Source organism: Trichechus manatus, unplaced genomic scaffold (genome assembly GCF_000243295.1).
Source record: "Trichechus manatus latirostris isolate Lorelei unplaced genomic scaffold, TriManLat1.0 scaffold00151, whole genome shotgun sequence".
Classification (NCBI taxonomy): Eukaryota; Metazoa; Chordata; class Mammalia; order Sirenia; family Trichechidae; genus Trichechus; species Trichechus manatus.
The window spans coordinates 3319622-3342933 of NW_004444087.1; the positions used below are offsets into that span (position 1 = coordinate 3319622).

The 23312-nt window shown below is 47.6% G+C and overlaps 1 protein-coding gene across 1 annotated transcript in view; it reads left to right on the forward strand.

Moving 5' to 3' along the window:
• Window positions 1-23312, forward strand: part of MAD1L1 (mitotic arrest deficient 1 like 1) — a 491032-nt gene that overhangs the window by 258030 nt on the left and 209690 nt on the right. The window contains exon 12 of the mRNA XM_004385925.2: window positions 21780-21920. Within this exon, the coding sequence (XP_004385982.1) occupies window positions 21780-21920 (141 nt within the window). The remainder of the gene's footprint in view (window positions 1-21779; window positions 21921-23312) is intronic.

The following is a 23312-nucleotide window of genomic DNA, read 5'->3' on the forward strand; positions in this document are numbered from 1 at the left end:
CAGAACCCTCTGTTGTGATCCTGGTCAGAGCAGTCAGTGGTAGTAGCCGGGCACTGTCTAGCTGTACTGGACTCAGTCTGGTGGAGGCCTTGGTAGCTGAGGACAATTAGTCCTTCGGACTAATCTTTTCCTTGTATCCTGTTGTCTTCATTCTCCCTTGCTCCCGAAGGGATGAGACCAGTGGAGTATTTTAGATGGCCGCTTACGGGCTTTTAAGACCCCAGACACTACTCACCAAGGTAGAATGTAGAGCATTGTCTTTATAAGCTATGTCAAGGCATGTATAAATTTTAAATCATTATCTTCCCAGTGAATTTAACCTTTTATTATTATGAAATGTTCTTTATCTCTATGGATTCTTTTAATTTTTAAATCTCCTTTGCATGGTAATAATATGGCTATACCAGCTCTTTTGCACTTTTTACTTGTTCACCTTTCCTTTTTAACCATCATTATTTTATTATAGATGTGTCTTTTGTATAAAGACAAGTTAAGTTTTGTAAATTTTTTCAGTCTAACAATTTTTGTTTTTTTAGCTGAAATATTTAATTTAGCTGCATTTATTTTAATTGATAATATATTTGCATTTAAATCAAATACTTTACTATTTGCTGTTTGTATTCTTTTTACTTTCCTTTTATACCTTGGCTGTAGAATAAAGGCTGTTTTTTTCATTTTCTCCCTCCTCCGTATCTTGGTAGATGTGTTTTCTTTTATGTAATTTTTAGTAGCTATTTTGGTGAGTACAACATATATATTTAACTTAAGAGAGTCTAATAAAAATTGGTACTTCTGGCCCTTTTCAGGCAATTCAAGGCCCTCAAAATTCTTTGTATCTATTTAACTTGTGCCTCATTAATAGGCTATTGTTGTTAAGTCCTTAAGTTATATGTATTATATATACATACACACATAAGTACGCACACACATATACATACATATATGTATGTTTAAGAAAATATTATTGCTATTATTGTCTTCATATATTTATTTACACTTACACATATTTGTTACCCTTTTTATTTCTCTTCATGTCTAAGCTTCATTGGGATCATTTTACTTATGCTTGCAGAATACCTTTTAGTATTTTGTGTGTGCACGTCTGAGGAATTATCTCAGGTTTTCTTTGTGTGAAAATGTATTTATTTCACTTTTAATCTTGAAGAATATTTTTGCTGGGTATAAAATTCTAGGTCAGCAGCTCCCCACCTCCAGCAGTGTGAGTAGGTCATTCCACTGTCTTCTGACTTCCGCTCACAATGCAGAAATGAGCTGTCATTTTACTGTTGCTCCTTTGAAGTTAATCTGTCTTCTTCCCTGTCCTCTCCCCCAGCTCCTTTGATTTTTGTCTTTTTATTAAGTTATATAAATGTTCTTTTATATTTAGTAACTTTTTTCAATTAATAGATCTTATTTTGTGGAGCAGTTTTATAGATTTGCTGAAAAACTGAGCAGACAGTACTGAGTTTACATATTACCTGTTCCCCTCCCCCCGCCTGTATACTTTTCCTCCTATTATTAACATCTTGCCTTTGTGTGTATATTTAGTTCAGTTAATGAAACAATGTTGATACATTATTATTAGCTAAGGTCTTTAGTTTACATTAGGGTTCACTGTGTTGTACAATCCTGTGGGTTTTGATAAATGCATGGTGAATGCATCCACCATACAGTATCATACAGGATAGTTTCATCATCTCTATTTTCTGCAAGTAATTGGGTAAAATTGCTGTAATTTCTTCCTTAAATATTTGGTAGAATTTATCAGTGAAACCGTCTGGGCCTGGTGCTTTCTTTTTTGGAAGGTGGTAGTTGCTGTATTGTTAGTTGCGGTCGAGTTGATTCGGACTCATGGCGACCTTGTGTATAACAGAGCAAGACATTGCCTTGTCCTGCACCATCTTCATGATCTTTGATGTGTTTGAGTTTGTTGTTGCAGCTATTTTGTCATTCCATCTCATGGAGCGTTTCCTTTGTTTTCTCTGTGTTCACCAAGCATGATGTCTTTTTCTAGCAATTTGTCTTTCCTGATGATGTGTCCAAAGTAATCAAGACAAAGTCTTACTATCCTTGCTTCTAAGGAGCATTCTGGTTGTACTTCCTCCAAAACAGATTTGTTCATTCTTCTGGTAGTCCAGTGTATTTAGTATTCTTCGCCAACACTACAATTCAAATGGATCAATTCTTCTTCAGTCTTCTTTATTCATTGTCCAGCTTTCATATGCATGTGAGGCGATTGAAAATACCGTGGCTTAGGTCAGGCACACCTGAGTCCTCAAAGTGACATCTTTGCTTTTTAACACTTTAAAGAGGTCTTTTGCAGCAGATTTTCCCAATTCATTTGATTTCTTGACTTCTGCTTTCATGGGCATTGATGTTGATTCAAATTGAATGAAATCCTTGATAACTTCAGTTTTGTCAACACTTATCATGATGTTGCTTATTGGACTAGTTGTGAGGATTTTTGTTTTCTTCACATTCAGGTGTAATCCATACTGAAGCCTGTAGTCTTGGACCTTCCTCAGTAACTGCTTCAAATCATCTTTATTTTTGGCAAGCAAGATTGTGTCATCTGCATATTGCAAGTTGGTACTGAGTCTTCCTACAACTTTGATAATGCATTCTTCTTAATATAGTCCAGCTTCTTGGATTATTTGCCCAGCATACAGGTTGAACAAGTAAGGTGAAAGGATACCACCTTACCTCACACCTTTTGTGATTTTAAACCACACAGTATCCTCTTGTTCTGTTCAAAAGACTGCCTCTTGATCCCAGTTACGGGTTCCGCATGAGCATAATTAAGTGTTCTGGGATTCCTGTTCTTCGCAGTGTTATCCATAATTTGTTTTGATCCACACAGTCAAATGCTTTTGTATAGTCGATAAAACACAGGTAAATACAGATCTAGCTTTGTCTACTTTCAGCTAAGATCCATCTGACATCAGCAGTGTCTATAGATACACAGTAAAGTTTTGTATATTTATCTTGCATCCTGCTGCATTGCCAAACTCATGTATTAGTTCTAGTAGCTCTTTTTTTATTTTTATTTTTTTTATTGTACTTTAGGTGAAAGTTTACAGAACAAATAGTTTCTCATTAAACAGTCAGTATACATATTGCTTTATGACATTAGTTAACAACCCCACGACATGTTAACACTCTCCCTTCTCGACCTTTTATTTTTGGTGAAAATATACATAGCCAAAGATAAACCATTTCAAAAATTTCTACATGCACAGTTCAGTGACATTGATTACATTCTTCTAGTTGTGCTGCTATTCTCACTTTAGATGAAGGTTTACAGAACAAAATAGTTTCTCTTTAAACAGTTAGTACACATGTTGCCCTATGACAATGATTAACAACCCCACTACATGTCAACACTGTCCTTACTCAACCTTGGGTTCCCTATCACCAGCTTTCCTGTCCCCTTCTGCCTTCTAGTCCTTGTCCCTGGACTGCTATGCCTCATTAATCCCATTTTGTTTTATGGGGCTGTCCAATCCCCGGCTGAACGGTGAACCTCAGAAGTGACTTCACCACTGAGCTAAAAGGGTGTCTGGGGGCCATACTCTCGGGGTTTCTCCAGTCTCTTTCAGGCCAATAAATCTGGTCTTTTTTGTGTGTGTTAGAATTTTGTTCTACATCCTTCTCCAGCTCTGTCCAGAACCCTCTGTTGTGATCCCGGTCAGTCTAGTAGCTCTTTTTTGTAGATTCTATCATATTTCTGTATAGTCAATCCTGATGTCTGAGAATAAATACAGTTTTACTTATTTCATTACAATAAAAAAAAAATTGCCATCTGTGATAGTAAAGTTCTGTGTCAACTTGTCTGGGCCATGATTCTCAGTGGTTTGGCAGTTACGATGTAGTTTCTCAGTTATGTAATGATGTAATCACTCTCATCTGATAATATTAGCCCAGCTGTCTCTGAAGACCCTTTGTCTGAAATATCACCTGAGGCGGCATCTGAGTCATCGCCTGGGGAGGTGTCTGAGTCATTGCCTGGGGCATCGCCTGAGGCAGATGCCTTACAAGACATTGCTGAATGTTCTCAAAACACATCCCCCCCCCACTGTTTTTTGCTTCTGGATCTATAACTAGACTTAAGTCCTAGCAAGCCCCAAAAGGTGAAGTACAAAGTGTGATCCAGTAGGAGGTACACTATACTCCAAAAGAACTGCTTGACTTTTCTAATATGTACAAACAGAAACCTGGGGAATTTGTGTATAAATGGCTATTAAGGGTGTGGGATAATTATGCAAGGAACATGAAGATGGATCAGTCTGAGTTTATTGATATAGGCTCACTAAGCACAGATTCTTCATTGAATGTTTCAGTTCAAGAGATTAGGAAAGGATCTAATAGTTTATTTGGTTGCTTCATGAAGCCTGGATTACTCGGTGGCCTACGCTAAATCAAGTAGAAGTACCAGACCTGCCTTGGTATACTGTAGAAGAAGGTATCCAAAGGCTTAGGGAAATTGGCATGTTAGTGTGATTTATCAAGTTAGAACCACAGGGAGTGCCCAGAGGACACACCTTTACAACAACAGTGAGGTACAAATTTGTGAAGGGAGCCCCAGCATCCTTGAAGACTGTTGTGATTCTATTTTATGTAAGTAAGATTTGACAGTGGGAACTGCCCTAACTGAATTAAAACTCCTAACTACAGTGGGGCTGATTGAACCACATAGTGGTAGGGGCTAAGTGGCGACACTCAATTGCCAAAGACAAGGTGGGCGTGGTTGCTGTAATGGACAGCAGAGTCAAAGCAGTAATCAGAATAGTCTGACTCGTATGGACTTATGGCATTGGCTACTTAAACATGTTGTCCCTAGGAGTGAAGTAGGTGGGAAATCTACTAAATATTTACTTCATCTGTATAAGTGGAAGAATTTTAGGCCAAGTGAACAGCGGTCTAACTCTGACAGCCAAAATATAAAGTCATGACCTCACAATCAAAACCCAGACTTGAGCCAGTTTACAGACCCACAACCCCTTGAATGAAGGTGAGGCTGCACCCCATTGAGGAAGTACCTCACTACACTACTAACAGTTTATACTGTTAATCTTTCTCATAGCCCTCCCCAAAGGTATCTACAGCCTTTTACAAGAGTGACTGTTCACTGGGGAAAAGAAAATCAGAATTTTCAGAGATTACTGGACACCGGCTCTGAACTGACAATAATTCCAGGATACCCAAAACATCACTATGGCCTACCAGTCAGAGTGGGGTTGTATGGAGGTCAGGTTATCAATGGACTCTCAGCTCAGGTTCGTCTCACAGTGGGTCCAGTGGGTCCCCGAACCCAACCTGTAGTGATTGCCCCAGTTCCAGAATGCATAATTGGAATAGATATCCTCAGCAACTGGCAGAACCCCCACATTGGATTCCTGACAAGTGGAGTAAGGGCTGCTATGGTAGGAGAAGCCAAGTGAAAGCCATTAGAACTGGCCCTACCTAGGAAAATAGTTAACCAAAAGCAATATTGCATTACTGAAGGGATTGCATATATTACTGCCACCATGAATGATTTGAAGGGTACAGGGCTGGTGATTCCCACCACATCCCCATTTATCTCGCCTATTTGGCCTGTGCAAAGAACAGATGGATTTTGGAGAAAGACAGTGGGTTATTGTAAACTTAACCATGTGGTGACTCTGATTGCAGCTGCTGTTCTAGGTCTGTGGGCAAATTTTAATACATCTCCTGGTACCTGGTATGCAGCTACTGATCTGGCCAATGCCATTTTCTCAATTCTGATTTTGAGGAACATCAGATGCAGTCTGCCTTCAGCTGGCAAGGTCGGCAATACACCTTCACTGCCCTGCCTCAGTGATATATCTGCTCTCCAGCTCTGTGTCATAATTTAGTCCACAGGGACTTTGATTTCGTTTCCCTTCCACAAGATGTCACACTGGTCAATTACATTGATGACATTATGCTGATTGGACCTAGTAAGGAAGAAGTGTTAGTGACTCTGGACTTCTTGGTAAAACATTTACATGCTAAACCAAAAAACCAAACCCATTGCCGTTGAGTCGGTTCCAGCTCATAGGGGTGGGAAATTAATCCAACAAAAATTCAGGCACCTTCCACCTCAGTGAAATTTCTAGGGTCCAGCGGTGTGGGGCATGTCGAGATATTCCTTCTAAAGTGAAGAATAAGTTATTGCATCTGGCTCTTCCACCAACTAAAAAGTAGGCACAATGCCTGGTGGGCCTCTTTGGATTTTGGAGGCAACATATCCCTCATTTGGGTGTGCTACTCTGGCATATTTATCAAGAGACTCGAAAAACGGCTAATTTTGAGTGGGGCACAGAATAAGAGAAGGCTCTGTGACAGTTAAGTCTGCCGTGCAAGCCACTCTGCCACTTGGACCATATGATCCAGCTGATGCAATGGTGCTTGCAGTATCAGTTGCAGATAGAGATGTTGTTTGGAGTCTTTGGCAGGCCCCTATTGTTGAATCACAGTACAGAACCCTAGGATTTTGGAGCAAAGCCCTGCCATCCTCTGCAGATAACTACTCTTCTTTTGAGAAACAGCTGGTGGCTTGTAAGGGTCTTAGTAGAGACTGAACGCTTAAACATGGGTCACTAAGTCACCATGTGGCCTGAGCTGCCCATCATGAACTGGGTATTGTGTGACCCACAGAGCCATAAAGTCAGATATGCACAGCAGCACTCCATCATTAAATGGAAGTAGTTTATATATGAGATTGGGCTCAAGTAGTACTTGAAGGCACAAGTAGTTTGCATGAAGAAGTGGCCCAAATACCCATGATCTCCACTCCTGTCACATTATCTTCCCTCTCCCAGTCTGCAGCTGTGGCCTCATGGGCAGTTCCTTATGATCAGTTGACTTAGGAAGAGAAAACTCATGCCTGGTTTACAGATGGTTTTGCGCAATATGCAGTCACCACTCGAAAGTGGACAGCAGCAGCACTGCATCCGCTTTCTGGGACCTCCCTGAGGAACAGTGGTAAAGGGAAATCCTCCCAATGGGCAGAACTTTGAGCAGTACACCTGGTTGTTCACTTTGCTTGGAAAAAGAAATGGCCAGATATGCAATTGTTTACTGATTCATGGGCTGTAGCCAGTGATTTGGCTGGATGATCAGGGACTTGGAAGGAACATGATTGGAAAATTGGTGACAACGGGGTATGGGGAAGAAGTATGTGGATAGACCTGTTTTAATGAGCCAAAGAAATGAAGATATTTGTATCTCATGTGAATGCTTACCAAAGGGTGACCTCGGCAGAGGAGGATTTTAACAATCAAACAGATAGTATGGCGCATTCTGTGGAAACCAGTCATCCTCTTTCCCCAGTCACTCCAGTCATTGCCCATTGGGCTCATGAACAAAGTGGCCATGGTGGCAGGGATGGAGGTTATGCATGGGCTCAGCAACATGGACTTCCACTCACCAAGGCTGACTTGGCTACAGCCACTGCTGAATGCTCAATCTGCCAGCAGCAGAGACCAACACTGAGTCCCTAGTATGGCACCATTCCATGAGGTGATCAGCCAGCAACCTGGTGGTAGGTTGATTGCATTAGACCACTTCCATTATGGAAATAGCAGTGTTTTGTTCTTACTAGAGTAGTCTTATTCTGAATACGGATTTGCCTTCCCTGCACACAGTGCTTCTGCCAAAACTACCATCCATGGACTTACAGAATGCCTTATCCACCAACTTGGTATCCCACACAGTATTGCCTCAGTTCAGGGAACTCACTTCACAGTAAATAAAGTGCAGCAATGGGCCCATGCTCATGGAATTCACTGGTCTTACCATGTTTCCCGTCATTCTGAAGCAGCTGGCTTGATAGAATGGTGGAATGGCCTTCTAAAGACAGAATTATGGTGCCATAGGTGGTAATACCTTCCAGGGTTGGGGCAGTGTTCTCCTCGGACTGTATATGTTCTAAACCAGCATCCATTATATGATGCTCTTTGTCCCATTGCCAGGATTCATGGGTGCAGGAATTAAGGAGTGGAAATGGGAGTGGCACCATTTGCAGATTTGTTGCTTCCTGGCCTCACGACCATATGCTTTGTGAGTCTAGAGGTCTTTGTTCCAAAGAGAGAAATGGTCCCACCAGGAGACACAACACTGATTCCATTGAACTGGAAGTTAAAAATGCCCCCTGGCCACTTTGGGATCCTCATGCCTCAATAAATAGGCAAAGAAGGGAGTTAATGGGTTGTTGCAATTGATCCTGATTACCAAGGGGAAACTGAACAGATATTACATAATGGAGGTAAAAAAGAGTATGTCTGGAATACATGAGATCCCTTAGGACGTCTCTTAATACTACCATGCCCTGTGATTAAAGTCATTGGAAAACTGGAGCAACCCAATTTCGACATGACTACTAATGGCCCAGACCCTTCAGGAATGAAGGTTTGGGTCACCCCACCAGGCAAAGAACCATAACCTGCTGAGGTGCTTGCTGAGGTTAAAGGGAATTCAGAATGGGTGGTGGAAGAAGGTAGTTCTAAATACCAGGTACGACCACACGACCAGTTGCAGAAATCAGGACCATAATTTTTATGAGTGTTTCTTTCTTGTATGTGTGCATCAAATATTTTTGTTTTCTTCACATATAAAATATTAGGCGTAAACAGAGCTAGTGTGTTTTCAGTTGTACGTGTGCTAATTGTATCATGTTAGGTGCAAGTATGGCTTTGTAATTGTCTTTATTAAGAGATTATGTATGGTTTAATGAGATGTGTACAGGTGCAAAGTTGACAAAAGGTAGACTGATGGTTAATGTCAGCTTGGCTGGGCCATGATTCTCAGTGATTTGGCAGTTACAATATAGTTTGGCAGTTACGTAATGATATAATGACCTCCATGATGAGATCTGATATAATGTAATCACTTCCATGATGAGCAGCCAGTCAATTGAAAGGGAGTTTCCTTGAGGATGTGACCTGCATCCAATATACATGGACTTTCTGGCCAAGCTCTCTGGCTTTTGCTTGCTCTGGATCCTGCATCCCGCTCATCATCTTCTGACCTCCAGTTCTTGGGACTTGAGCCAGCAGCTTGCTGTCTGATAATGACAGTCTTGGATTCGTCAGCCCCTGCAGCTTTGTGAGTCAGGAGAAGCCTCCAGCCTGACACCTGACCCATGGACTTGGGACTTTCCAGCCACTACATCTATGTGAGCCATTACCTTGCTATAAGTCTCTCTCTCTCTGTATATATATACACACACATACTTATATATATACACATACACTTAACTGGTTTTGCTTCTCTAGAGAACGCAGCCTAAGACACCATCAAATCAATTCTGACTCATAGTGACCCCATGTGTTACAGAGCAGAACTGAGCCACATAGGGTTTTCTTGGCTGTAATCTTTATGGAAGAAGATCTCCGCACTTTTCTTCTGTAGTGCTGCTGGGTGGTTCGAACTGTCAGCCTTTTGTTCAGCAGCCCAGTGCTTAACCATCTGTGCCACCAGGTACTTCATTCTGATTTAGATGCCTTTTATTTCTTTGTCTTGTGTGATTGAAGTGGCTAGATCCTCCAGTGTAAGTGATGAAAGTGGACATCCCTGGCTGTTCCCAGTCTTTATTCGTGAAGGTCTTTCACCATTATGTATGATGTTAGATGTTGTTTATTCATAGATGTCATTCATCAGGTTCTTCTGTTCCTGGTTTGCTGGGAGCTTTTGTCAGGAATGGATATTGGATTTTGTTATATGCTTTTTCTGAATCTGTTGATATGGTCACATGATTTTTCTTCTTTGGTTTGTTAAGCCAGCCCTGCATTCCTTTGATAAACCTCAGTTGACTGTGATGTAGTATCCTTTTAGTATATCGTTGGATTGGATTTTCTAATGTATTGGTTATGATTTTTGTATCTATTGTCATGGTGGATATTGATTGGTCTGCAGTTTTCTGGTAATGTCCTGAAGAGTACGTGCAGTTTTGGTATTATTTTTTCCTTAAATATTTGATAGAATTCACCACTGAAACCTTGTAGGTCTGATGTTTTGATTTTGGGAAACATGAAACTATATTTTTAATATCTTTGATATATATTGGGCTATTTAGGATATCTCTTTCTTCTTCTGTTGGCATTAATTATTGTCTTTTAATGAATTTGTCCGTTTCATCTTAGCTGTTGTATTTACTGGTCTGTAGTTGTTCATAATATTCTTTTATCCTTTTCGTATTTGTTGAGTCTCTAGTGCTGTCTCTCTTCTCGTTCCCAGTATTGGTAATTGTGTCTTCTCTCTTCTATTTTCCTGGTCAGTCAGGCTACAGGTTTATCAATTTTACTGATTTTCTCAAAGAACCAGCTTTTGGCTCATTAATCTCCATTTTTCTGTTTTCTATTTTGTTGATTTCTGCTTTAACCATCATTATTTCTTTTTTTGTATAGTTTAAGTTCACTCTGCTCTTCTTTTTCTGGTTTCTTAAGGTGGAAGCTGAGCTCATTGATACAAGGTTTTTCTTTTCTGCATACTGCTTCAGCAGCATGGTATAAATTCTGATATGTTGTATTTTAATTTTATTGAGTTTTAAATACTTTCTGATTCACATGTTGATTTCTTCTTTGATTCATGGTTATTTAGAAAGGTGTTATTTAGTTTTAGAATACTGTGGGATTCTCCATGGCTATTTCTGGTACTGATTTGTAATTTTACTCCATTACCCAGAGAACAAGGAGCCCTGGTCTTGCAGTTTTTAATCATTCAGCTGCTAACCAAAAGGTTGGTGGTTTAAGCCCTCTGGCCACTCCAGGGGAGAAAGATATGGCAATCTGCTTTCTTAAAGATTACAGCCTTGGAAGCCCTATGGGGCAGTTCTACCCTGTCCTATAAAGTTGCTATGAATTGGAATTGACTCGATGGCAACAGGTTTGTTTTTGGTACCCAGAGAACATATTCCGTATGAGCTGAATCCTTTTGAATTAATTGAGGCTTGTTTTAAGGCTCAGAATATGGTCTGTCTTGGTAAATATCAATCAGGTCAGATCCAATCACTTGTATGTTAGGCCGCCTGAAATTATCCCTCAGATCACTGAAGTACTTTTCTTTCTCTGTGGATTTAATTTTGGATAGCTTCTATTCCTACGTCTTCAAGTTCCCTAATCTTTTCTTCTTCAGTGTCTAAGCTGCCATTAATCCTATTCAGTTTACTTTTCATCTCATACATTGTAATTTTCACTTTTAGAAATTCTTCATGGGTTTCTCATATCTTTTATGGCTTCAACTTAACTTTTTTAACATATGGGATACAGTTATAATAACTTTTGTTGCCCATGTCTGTAAATTCTAACATCTCCGTCAGTTTTTTTCAATTAGTTTCAATTGATTGATTATTCTTACTATTTATTGGCTGTGTTTCCTACCTCTTTGTATGCCTGGTAATCTTTGAATGGGTGGCAGACATTGTGAATTCTGCCTTGTAGGGTGTTGGAAATTTTTGTGTTCCTATAACTGTTTTTGATGTCTACTTTGGGACATAGTTAAGTTACTTTTAGTCAGTTTGATCTTTCCTGGTCTTGCTTCTCTGATATGTTAGGTGTTTCTGCAGCAGTGCTCAGGGTAGGGCTAATTAGTCCCCACTAAAGTAGGAGGTTGCCCTGGGTGGCGCAAACAGTTAAGTACTCGACTACTGGTCAAAAGGTTGGTGGTTGGAATCTATCCAGAGGCACCTCGGAAGACTGGCCTGATGATCTGCTTCCAAAAGGTCACAGCCTTGAAAACACAACGAAGCAAGTTCTACTCTGTACACTTGGGGTCGCTATGATTCAGAATCAACTTGATGACAGTGGATTTGGGTTTTTTGGTTTTACCTTTTGAACAATTTCATTTCCTATGATGCATTGGGTAAATCTGCTGCAAAAGACCTCTTTAAAGTGTTAAAAAGCAAAGATGTCACCTTGAAGACTAAGGTGCACCTGACCCAAGCCACGGTGTTTTCAGTCACCTCATATGCATGCCAAAGCTGGACATGAATAAGGAAGACAGAAGAATAGATGCCTTTAAATTATGATGTTGGTGAAGAATATTGAATATACCACGGACTGCCAGTAGAACGAACAAATCTGTCTTGGAAGAAGTATAACCAGAATACTCCTTAGAAGCCAGGGTGGTGAGACTTCTCACAAACTTTGGACATGTTATCAGGAGGGATCAGTATCTGGAGAAAGACATCATGCTTGGTAAAGTAGAAGGTCAGGAAGAAGAAGAAGCCCCTCAGTGAGATGGATTGACACAGTGGCTGCAACAATGGGCTCAAGCATAACAATGATCATGAGAATGGCCCAGGACCAGGTAGTGTTTTGTTCTGTTGTACGTAGGGTCAGTATGAGTGGGAACCAACTCAACAGCACCTGACAACAACATGATGGTGTGGATCCTCTGGGTGGTGCAAACTGAAACACAGTTGGCTGGTAATCAAAAGGTTAGAGGTTCATGTCCACCCAGAAGTACCTTGGAAGAAAGACTTGACTTTCTCCTCCTGAAAAATCAGCCATTGAAAACCCCAAGGAGCATTTTTGCTCTGCACACATGGGGTCGCTATGAGTTGGAATTGATGCTGTGGCAGCTAACAACAATAACAACAGTGAAGTAAGACCTTCCTATGCCTGGTGCCCCTGAATTAAACGTTTTCCCACTCTGACTGGTGGGAACACTCTTCCCAACCCTGTGTGAGTGCCAGGCACTGTTTTCCGTAGTTCTTTGGGTGGTTTTTTCCCCAACCTGGATTGGTTCCTCACACGCATGCACTAACTAGTCCTGGGGTTGACCCTCGAGGAGGCTCTGCAGGCCTCCTGTGTCTCTCTGTTCTGGCCTTTCTCCTCCAGTATGTGCTCTGAGATCCAACCGAGACAGGCAAAGGCAATGTTCTAGCTGCGATCTATGGCACAGAGCTGGGCATTCTTTCAGTGAGGCAGACAGAGTGGCAAAGTCCTTGCTGTGGGCCAGACCTGTCTCCCTGGCATCTGATTGGAGAGGGAGCAGGCTGGGGGCAGAGGACAGACAGAGTTAGATGAGAGAGAAGACATTTGAATGCTGGCCCACAGCTGTGCTTGCTCTGCAGGTTCCGGTGTCCGTGCTCATCTGTCTTTCTGGAGCCTTCTCTGTCCTGGTAGCTGGTGGTCAGAGCACCTGTCAGGGAATATACAAAGGTAATGTCTTCACCCAGTGAATGGGGCAGACGATTGGTGTCTGTGGGCATCCGTCTGTGTATGACCTTGTCCATAACCTTGAGCCAGCTGCTAGTAGATGGGACCTGGAGTCTACAGGACCAGACTGGGTTTCAGGAGGTGGCATTGGCAGCCTTGAAAGTTTCCTTACTGCAGGTTGATAAGCAGAGCTGTTCTTGTGGTGGGTGGCAGGACTGCAGGGTGTGACCAGAGCCAGTACATGGAGAGGATGGCACAGGCCATGAGGCCTGGTGGGTGTACCATGGGGCCTGGTGGACTGTCCACAAGGACCTGGTGGGCTGTCCACAGAACCTCCTGAGCTATCTACGAGGGCCTGGTGGGCTGTCTGCGAGGGCCTGGAGTGCAGCCCGTGGGACCTGGGGCGTGGACCGTGGGGCCTGGTGGGTTGTCCATGAGGCCTGACAGGCTGTCCACAGGGGCCTGGTGGGCTGTGTGGTCCCTGGTTGTCTCTTCCGCTGTAGTAGTATCCTGCTTCCAGCTGACTGTCCCTGCTCGAGGCTCTGCAGACCCAGGGTCCCTTGTGGGCCAGTAAGACAGATAGGCAAGGGGCGGGGGGTAGGTTGGCCCACAAAGAAGGAGCCAGCAAGCTCAGAGGAGGAGAGCAGAGAGATTGCAGTTGGAAATGTCCGCTTCAATCCATCCATAACTTTAGTTTTGGTGACTCCATGTGATGTGGGGAGGTAACTGGAAAAGGGCTTTGTAGCTATTTATGACCATAAATTTTATTTTCTTAAGAAAAGAATCATGGTGTGATTAGGAGTTGAGTGGAGGTGACCACGGCTGGTGAGGCGGATTGTGGGGGTGGGGGGAGGGACGCGGTGAGGATGTTCCTGACACTGGGCAGTCGCCTGCTGGGCAGCCAGGCAGCACGTCCTGAGACGGTGGGCACTGGGCTGGAGTGGGCGGCTGGAGCGTGAGTCAGGCTGCCGGCTGGCCGCAGGCTGGAGTTGGGAGCCGTGAGCGTGGACTTGAAGGAGGGACTCACCTCCATTCTGGAGGAGCCGAACAGTTGTGGGAGCACACGAGAGTGTGGGGATAGAGGACACCCTGCCAGGATGTCCTGTCCAGCCCAAGGCCTGCGGCTCCCCAGGCTAGGCCACCCTGGTGCCAGTCTGACTCCAGGAGGCAAAGGCACCGCTACTAGTTCAGTGCGATGCCCCCTGCCCCCCCCAACCCTGCCCAGTCCCCTAACCTTGGGCCCTTGGTCTCTCTCCTGTCAGCATCTACAGTGCCCTGGGAGGCCTCGTAGGGGGTGTGCACTGTCCACGGGGTCCTGAGCGTGGATGCTTCGTGTGGGGAGTAGTTGTTGTTCTTTAGGCAGGCTCTGCCATGTCTCTCCTGCGTCCTGCCTGCCTTCTCCCCACTGTCTTTCCCTAGTGGAGTGCTGGTTGTAGTAGAAGAAGAAATAATAATAGTAACCTTAAAGACAGTCATCAGAACGATGACCATGATAACTGCCAGAGACTATTAAACACCTAGTGGAGCCAGCTTGGCACCTGAGGGCCTCGTGTGTGATTCTGTGTTGAATTTCATGACCCAGGAGGCTCTGTTGCTGTCTCCATCTTGCAGGTGAGGACTCAGAGGCTTAACAAGGCTCGTTGTGTGTCCTGAAGCCAGAAACCAGGGTGTGGAGCTGGCCGGACACGTCCCAGCCTCCTTTGACAGCTTTTGTGTATGTGTGTGTGTGTGTATGTGTGTTGAGGCGAAGGAGAGCAGTTGAGAGGCCAAGAGGTTGGTGCGGGGCCCAGCTTGAGACCTCTGTCTCATCTGCCCTCACCCATATCTGCTCAGGAGGACCCTGCCTCCCCAGCATCTCTCAGCCTTGGGCGGTGCTCTCACTGGGGGCTCTGAGCCTCTTGGGGCTATGGTCCTCCTGCCACAGGCCCTATGACCTTGTTTCAGTGTCTGTGTCTCTCCTCTCTGCCTCTTCTCACCTTGGCCCCTTGCCATCTAGGGCCGAGGCTGGGATCTCTGGGCATGTCCCTAAGAAGGACACCGTAGCCACTAGGCAGTATCCCCTACATGGCCCGCAGGAGAGCAGGCTCCTCCCACAGGGCTAGTGGCCCCACTCCTTGGGGCATCTCGGTAGGTGTGTGGTTAGGCCCCCTGCCGTTCGGCTGCTCCGTGTGGGGTACGTACCTGCCTGCATCCCCAGGGACCCACCGGCTTATCTGGGGCTTCTACTTGAGAGCACAGTGTTAACGCACCTGGAGGATGGCTGGAGGTTGTGAACATGATCACTATCCTTTCCACTGCTCTTCTGCCAGGCACCCTGGGTGCTCACTTCCCCTGCTATTGGGGTGCCCTACCCACTGTCACCCACTGTAAGCTGCCCAAACTGCCCCAGGCCCAGCCTGGGGGCTGCCGCACCTGTGGAGGTCTCTGTCCACGGCATCTCTCCTGGCTGACGACACTTGTCCAGCACCAGGAGCCTGCAGGCTGGGCCTCGGACCCCTTCCCCCATGAGGCCAGTGTTTTACCTCTACCGGCCCATGCCCTCTGCCCCAGTGCCAGCACGAGGATCCTTCCTCCACGCCACACCTAGGCTGGAGTGACCCTGGGTGACCCGTAAAGGAATGACACTGAGCAACTGGTGCCCAGCGGCAACCCTCATCCCTGAGAGCCAAACACCCCAGCAGGAGCACGCTGGGGCTCACTCTGGACCTCATGCCCGGCCCGCCTGGGTGTCTGTGTCCCAGGAGGTACCCTGCTGTCTGCAGGGGTGTCAGAGCTCGGGTTGGGAAGGATTGTGGGGTGTGGATTGGTTTTGCAGTGGTGGTTCATGGTAGAATTCTCGCCTTCATGTGGGAGACCTGGGTTCAGTTTCTGGCCAATGAACCACCCATCTGTCAATGGAGGCTTACGTGTTGGTGCTGAACAAGTTTCAGTGGAGCTTCCAGACTAAGGTGGGCTAGGAGGAAAGGTGTGGCGATTTATTTCCAAAAATTTAGCCCATGAAAACCCTGTGGATCAAAACAGTCTGATCTGCAACCGATCACGGAGATGGCGCAGGACCAGGCAGCATTTCATTCCATTGTAGATGGGGTCGCCATGAGTCGGGGGCAGCTAACAGCAACAACACCACAGCATGTTGTGTCCTTGCTCTGCCTGTGCTGTCACTTGTCTGGGAACTCCTTGTCCTGGTCCTGGTCTTTTTTCTTCCTGTGGTTCCAGAACACTTTCTCCCCATCCTCGTCCACATCCTGGTCCTGATCCTTCCTGTTATTCCAGGACATTGTCTCCCCGTCGTCATCCTCAGCCTTGTCCTGGTCCTGGTCCCTCCTGTGGTTCCAGACCGTTGTCTCCCTGTCCTTGTCCTCATGCTGGTCCTTCCTCTTACTCCAGGACATTGTCTCTCCGTCCTCCTCCTCCTCCTCCTCCTCCTAGTCCTTCCTGTGGTTCTATGACATAGTCTCCCCATCAGCAGCTTTGTCTGCTAGTCCAGAACCTGAGATTCTGGGGTACCATGGGTTATCTCCTCTGCCTGCCAAGGCAGCAGGTGTCAAACCACTTGTGCAGAATCTGTTTCCCCAGACAAGATCACGCTCACTAGTGCAGGGACTGGGGCTTCAGCATGTCTTTTTCTGGGACACTTCCACCCATAACAATCTCCTTCCCTCCTGTCTCTAAGTCACAGTCCATATTTAAGGAGCTGAGAGCTAACAGAGGAGAGAATGCCCCCTTGTCTCTTCCTCCCCTCCCTCCCTCCTCTATCTTCCCACTGTCTACCTAGCCCTCTTTATGACCCCAACCTGTAGGAGGCCAGGGTGCTGACAAGATAGGCTGGGCCCCTTCCGTCATGGGCTCCAGGCTAGAAGGTCATGTCAGAAGGCAGTGCGGTGAAGGTGGCTGGAGGGGGCTGTGACCTGTGGGGGGAGGGGACCAGATGTGTTTCTGGGAGGAGCATCCCAGGCAGCTGGTTAGTGAGTGCCCAGGCCCCAATGGGGAGGAACACGGGCTCTGAGGAGCAGAGGGGCTGGTGGGCTTCTGTTGCTGTCCAGGGTGGGCCTTAGGATCCCCCAGCCTCTGAGCTGCAGATCTGGCTGGGGTGGGCGGGTCCAACCCAGGCCGTGTGGACCCCCGGCCTCTGAGCTGCAGGTCTGGCTGGTGTGGCTAGGTCCAACCCAGGCTGTGTGGACCCCCGGCCTCTGAGCTGAGGGTCTGGCTCGAAGTGGGTGAGTCCACCCCAGGCAGTGTGGGTGCTGAAGCCTAGGATGGCACTTGGAGCTGTGCTGCCCTCAGAGGGCTGTGACGGGGTGGGGCTGGTCCCGGAGCAGAGCAGGGAACCTGGCTGGGTGTGGTTTGTGGGGGCAGAGGGCAGCCCTGGCTGATGGACCAGCAGAACGGTGAGATGCAAATGCTGCTGGTCATTCCCACTCCCCCTCCCTGTTTGCCCCCATGACTTCCATGTCTTGCTCACCTCCCCCCCACCCCCAGACCCAGTCCCCCTCAGTGCTGGGGCCCCCAGCACCATGCTGGACCTAAGACCTGGGCCACCCCATGTGTGCCGGCCTGGGGCCCTAGCCAGTGTGGGCTACCTGTGGCTCCTTCACCAGGGGGTGGAGGTGGAGGTGGGACACCTCGGCTTTTGTCCTCCCTTTGGGCTTTGCACCTTTGTGCCTTAGTTTCCTTCCCAGGAAACAGACCTTTCTCCATCACTGAGCTGGTCTGCTCCCTTAGTTTCCTTAAAGAAGGAATCTATGTCCTCACACCCTGTCCATCTTGATCATCCTAAGGCACAGTTGGGAAGCCTCGTCCTGTCCCTGGCCCCAGCCCCATGCACGCTCAAGCTTGGTGAGTTTTAGAGCTGGTCAAGGAGGCGATTGTGCAGAGGAGCTGCCTGGCCGGTATCCGTGATGGAAAGAGGGTCTCGAGTCCCCTTGACTGGCATTCTCATTGAGAGGCTCTGCAGTGCCCATGGCAAGGCTCCCAGTGACTCACTCCTGCAAGCAGATGCCCACCCTCATGGGGATGGGCGTGGATCCTGTCTGCAGGCCTGCCTGGGACCTGAGAGTGGGAGGGCCCACTGGAACTCACCGGGAAGTGTGCAGGAGGGGACAGGCCCCTCTGCCGCCCCAGCTAGCCTGTAGGCACAGCTGCCTGGGGCGGGGTGGGGGTGCCGTTTCTGCCTGCACCGGCAGAGCTGTGGACAGAGCGTGTCTTCACGCACCGCCTAGCTTATCTCTTTCTGAATGGCCTGGGCCACTGTGACAGAAACACCACAGTGGGGGCTTTAAAGAACACAAATTATTTCCACTCACAGTTCTGGAAACTGGGCATCAGCAGGGCCATGCTCTCACTAAAGCCTCTAGGGGCGGATCTTCCCTGTCTCTCTCAGTTTCTAGCGGCCCTGGCTGTTCCTTGGCCTTCTTGGCTTGTAGACAGGGCCTCCCATGTTGTCTCCCCCCTGTGTGTGTGACCCTGTTTCCCTGTCTGTCCTCCTCATTTGTGAAGCCACTCCAAAGGGATTAGGATTAGGACCCACCCTACTCTGGTATGACTTGGTTAACTGATAACATCTGCAAAGAAAAACCCTATTTTCAAACAAGCTCACGTTCACTGGTGCAGGGGTTAGGACTTCAGCATACCTTTTTGAGGGACACATTTTAACCCTTAACAATTTCCTTAGGGCCTTTGTGAAGTAAGGCTGACCAGTTGTTGTTAGGTGCCATCAAGTTGGTTTTGACTCATAGCGACCCTATGTACAACAGAACAAAATACTGCCTGGTCCTGCACCATTCTCATGGTCATTGCTGTGTTTGAGCCCATTGTTGCAGCTACTGTGTCAGTCCATCTCATTGAGGGTCTCTTTTTTGCTGACCCTCTGCTTTACCAAGCATGATGTCTTTCCCCAGGGAATGGTCCCTCCTGATAATACAATAGTCCCCCTTATCTGTGGAGGATACCTGCTAAGACACCCCGAGGATGCCTGAAACCACGGATAGTACCAAATCCTATATATACTATGTTTTGTCCTATACATACATACCTATGATAAAATTTAATTTATAAATTCAGTACAGTAAGAGTTTAACAGCAATAACTCGTAATAAAACAGAACAATTGTAACAGTATACTATAATAAAAGTTATGTGACTGTGGTCCCCAGGTGGGACAGACCGGGATGGCGTGAGATTTCATCATGCTACTTATTTAACATTTCCAGACTGTGGAAGACTTTGGGAAAGTGAAACCACAGATAAGGGGGGGCTACTGTATGTCCAAAGTACATGAGATGAAATCTCACCATCCTCGCTTCTAAGGAGCATTCTGGCTGTACTTCTTCCAAGATAGATTTGTTCATTCTTCTGGCAGTCTATGGTATATTCAATATTCTTTGCCAACACCATAATTTAAATGCATCAGTTCTTCTTTGGTATTCCTTATTCATTATTCCACTTTTGAGGATCAGTAGTACCTCTCAATTTGGGATTTGGAATCGATGCTCAGAAGCTCACCCTTTTTCATCTGGCTCATATATTCTAACACTGGTCCTCACCCACAGTGTCTCAGAGGTCCCAGCGCCCATGTTACAGGATGGAATGCTGAGGCTGGGTTCTGGCGGGGGTGGGTGCAGGACTTGGTGGCTGACATAGGGCCAGAAGCCACCCTCCGGCCCTTTCTGTCACATCTCTGGGTGAGCAGCTGGTCTGCAGGCCAGGGACGTTGGTCCAGGCTCCTCATTTACCACTGGCTTCGTCTGACCCCAAGTGCTCAGTTCCCCGGGCCCCCGAGCGGCTATCTTCATAAGTGGTGCTCTCTATTAATGTCCTCGTGGGGTTACTGTTAATCGCGGGAGGAGCTCATCCTGCTGTTTACAAACAGGGCTGCCCAGGAGGAGCACACGGTGGAAAATATTGGCATGTTCTGTTCCTCTCTGAGCGAATGAGTTCTTGGGCTCGGCTGGTGCAGCCCCGAGCCTGTTTGCTCAGCAATCAATCTCCAGTGTTTGCTTGAGTGAAAACGGAGTGAACTTTACGTGAGCAAATTTGTTGTTAAAAAGTCATTATCCAATCAGACCAGCACCATTCCTGCACTGTACAGCTAATGACAAAACAATCTCTCTTGAAGAGACAAACAGCAAACTTTTCCATGTTGTACTTCTCCATTTCGTGAGCTGTTGCCCACGGAGATGTGATAGAGGAGAACCTGGTGCAGGGCGGCATGTGGAGATTTACTGATCAATAAAGGAGCTGATTACAGCTCGCTTGTGTGGGAATGCCCCCGCCCCAGAGCAGCACTGACACTCTGGCAATGATGACTCTGATAACCCTGGTAACCAGCTCGAGACGATAAAAGTCAATGAGAAGATATAGGATTTCAATAAAATTATGACACCCGATAAACCTGCCTGCAAAAACAAATTTTCCATAGATATGTGGCCAGTTCCAGTTGGATTTGTAACTTTAATTTCTCACTTATTGGATTTTTTGTCATCAACTAATTGTGCCATCCATGGTGAGGTGACAGCTGTGTGTCCGAGACCATGAAGGAGGGTGGGAGGGTGTGAAGCTCGCACAGTGGGACCAAGGCTCTGGGACTCCAAGCCCCTCACCAGAATGTAGGGACATTCCTACGCCTCTTTCAGGGGCCTGTGCAGGGGCAGAGTCCCTGGGTGGTACAAACAGTGAATGTGCTGGGCTGTTGACCTAAAGGTTGGCGGTTCAAGTTTACTCAGAGGCACCTTGAAAGAAAAGCCTGGTGATCTGCTTCTGAAAAATCAGCCATTGCAAACCCTCTAGAGCACAGTTCTACTCTGACATACAGGGCATCACCATGAGTTGGAGACCAGTAGAAGGCAACTGGTTTTAGGCAGGGGTTGGTGTGTGTCATTGATTCCTTGGAGTAGCTGGAGGATGGGTATGGTCTTTCCTGGGAGCAGAGGGTGGGTGGTGGGAAGCAGCTAGGGCCATGGGCATGGTGGGCCTCAGCACAGAAGAAGTTCCTGGTGATCGCTCAGATACCCCTGGGTGGTCACCCTGGTGTCTCGTCCCCAGGTGGTCTGACAAAGTAGGTCCCTGTCGGGCCCAGGAGTCTGCCCTTCCTGCTGGTGCTGGTGTGGGCCAACCTGGAGCCACCGGAAGTGCCGCCCTCGGGAGGGACCAGCTGGGGGATGCAGCAGGCCAGGGGCAGGGTACACCAGCCTCCTCCCCACCCTTCTCCTGTGTCTGCCCACAGGAGCGCACCTTGAACAGGGAGAGATTTGTTCTTCTGTCATGTCGCGAGCATCAGTTGTTCCCAGGCCCACACACTGAGCACGTTGTCCCTGGTGGCTTTCATCTCCACAGCCATCCTGTGAGACACACGCTGGGGCTCCACGCTCCCCGGGCATGCTGGGCCCATCTGGTCCTTCAGAGCTGCTTTGGGGTCCTGAACCATCTGAGGCCCTTCCCCTGCACCCTCGGACACTCTGGAGCTGGGCCCCACCAGCAGTTGTCCCTGGCACTGGTCCACCCTGAGGGCCCTCCAATGACAGCTGCCCCAAAACCACAAATCTGGCCCTCTGCGCCTGTCCCCAGCCCCATGGTGCCACCCTGATCGCCCACTGGCCCTGACCACCCACTCTGCCCACAGGAGCGAGATGGCATGCGGGCCATCCTGGGTTCCTACGACAGCGAGCTGACACCAGCTGAGTACTCACCGCAGCTGACGCGCCGCATCCGCGAGGCTGAGGACATGGTGCAGAAGGTGCATGCCCACAGCTCCGAGGTTGAGGTGAGTGAGGGCCTATGGGGGACAGAGAGCCTCTCCCTGGCAGGCTCTTGGCGAAGCTGGGCAGGGCTAGGTAGGCACTGCTCCCTCACCCTGGCAGGTGTGCTTGTTGTTGTTGTTGTTCTTGGTGTGTGTGTGTGTGTGTGTGTGTGTGTGTGTGTGTGTGTGTGTGTATGCACACTGGTTCTCCTGCTGACACTGCATTGGCACTGCCAGTCTCTCTCACTGAGGGGGCTCCGTGTGGCACAGTGAGGAGCAGTCCCTACTGGGTGGAGGTCTTACACACTCTGAGGCCTCTGCTCTCGCCAGCCTGGGGGCTGGAGAGCCGGCTCTAACACCGGAAGTGCCCACCTGGCCATGTGACCCGGCTGTGTCCCCCACCTCCCTGCCGCAGGCTGCAAGTGGCTCTCTACTTAGCCAGCTCAGAGGAAGAAAGGCCTCTTTCTTCCACCGCCCCATGGCGTCTTTGCATTGTTTGTGGGCACCCAGGCCATACCGGGCCTGCAGGAAGGCCCCCGCCTCGTGGGCAGGCAGAGCCACCCTGGCTTGTTTGTGCCAGGAATCATGTGCAGCCACTGCAGCCCCCCACCTCACACCCAGCCCTCTTCTGCACCCTTAATCTGATCCTCACTGCCACCCGAGAAGTGAGACCATTGTTATACTCATTCTGCTGATGAGGATACCGCAGCACATAGGGGTCCAGGACACTGAGCCAGCAAGTGACAATGCTGGCTCTGCAGTGAGTGCTCCACCGATGCCCTTCAGGGATCTGAGTAACCAGCAACTTGGCACTGGCACAGCGTGGCCCATGGACCCTGAGGAACCATTGTGGCTAGGCCCTGACTGCTGATGTGCCAGGTATGGATATGGCACAGATAAACACGGAGCAGCCCCTGTGCTGAGGGCCACGGTTGGGCCCAGGAGGCACATCATCAGGTATTAGCGGATGGGTGATTCCGCCTCCAGCAGGTCTGAGTGCAGCTGCCTGCTTGGCATCAACCAGCATCCTTGAGCACTGGCCCTGTCCTGGGGTGGGGGGTGTGCGGCAACGCGGCCGATGACTCGCTCCTCAGGGGCTGATGTCGTGGTTGAGGGAGCCACGTACTAAAATGGACATTGTACATTATGTAGTATGAGAAACAGTCATACAGAGATGAGTTGTCCTGGGAAGGGGCTGTGCTGACTGGTCCTCCTGAGGGGAGGGCATATTCAGGTCACGGATGTGAGAGAGGTGGTGTCCCCCTAGAGCAGTGGTTGGCAGATTGCCTGTGGGTGGGACGGGGGAGCTCTGGGCACTGTGGGATGGTGTGTGGTGAGGGCTGAGATGGGAAGGACATGGGGCCTGGCGGTGTCAGCCACACTGAAGAGTCCCAGCTGGCACGCTTGGGGACTTGG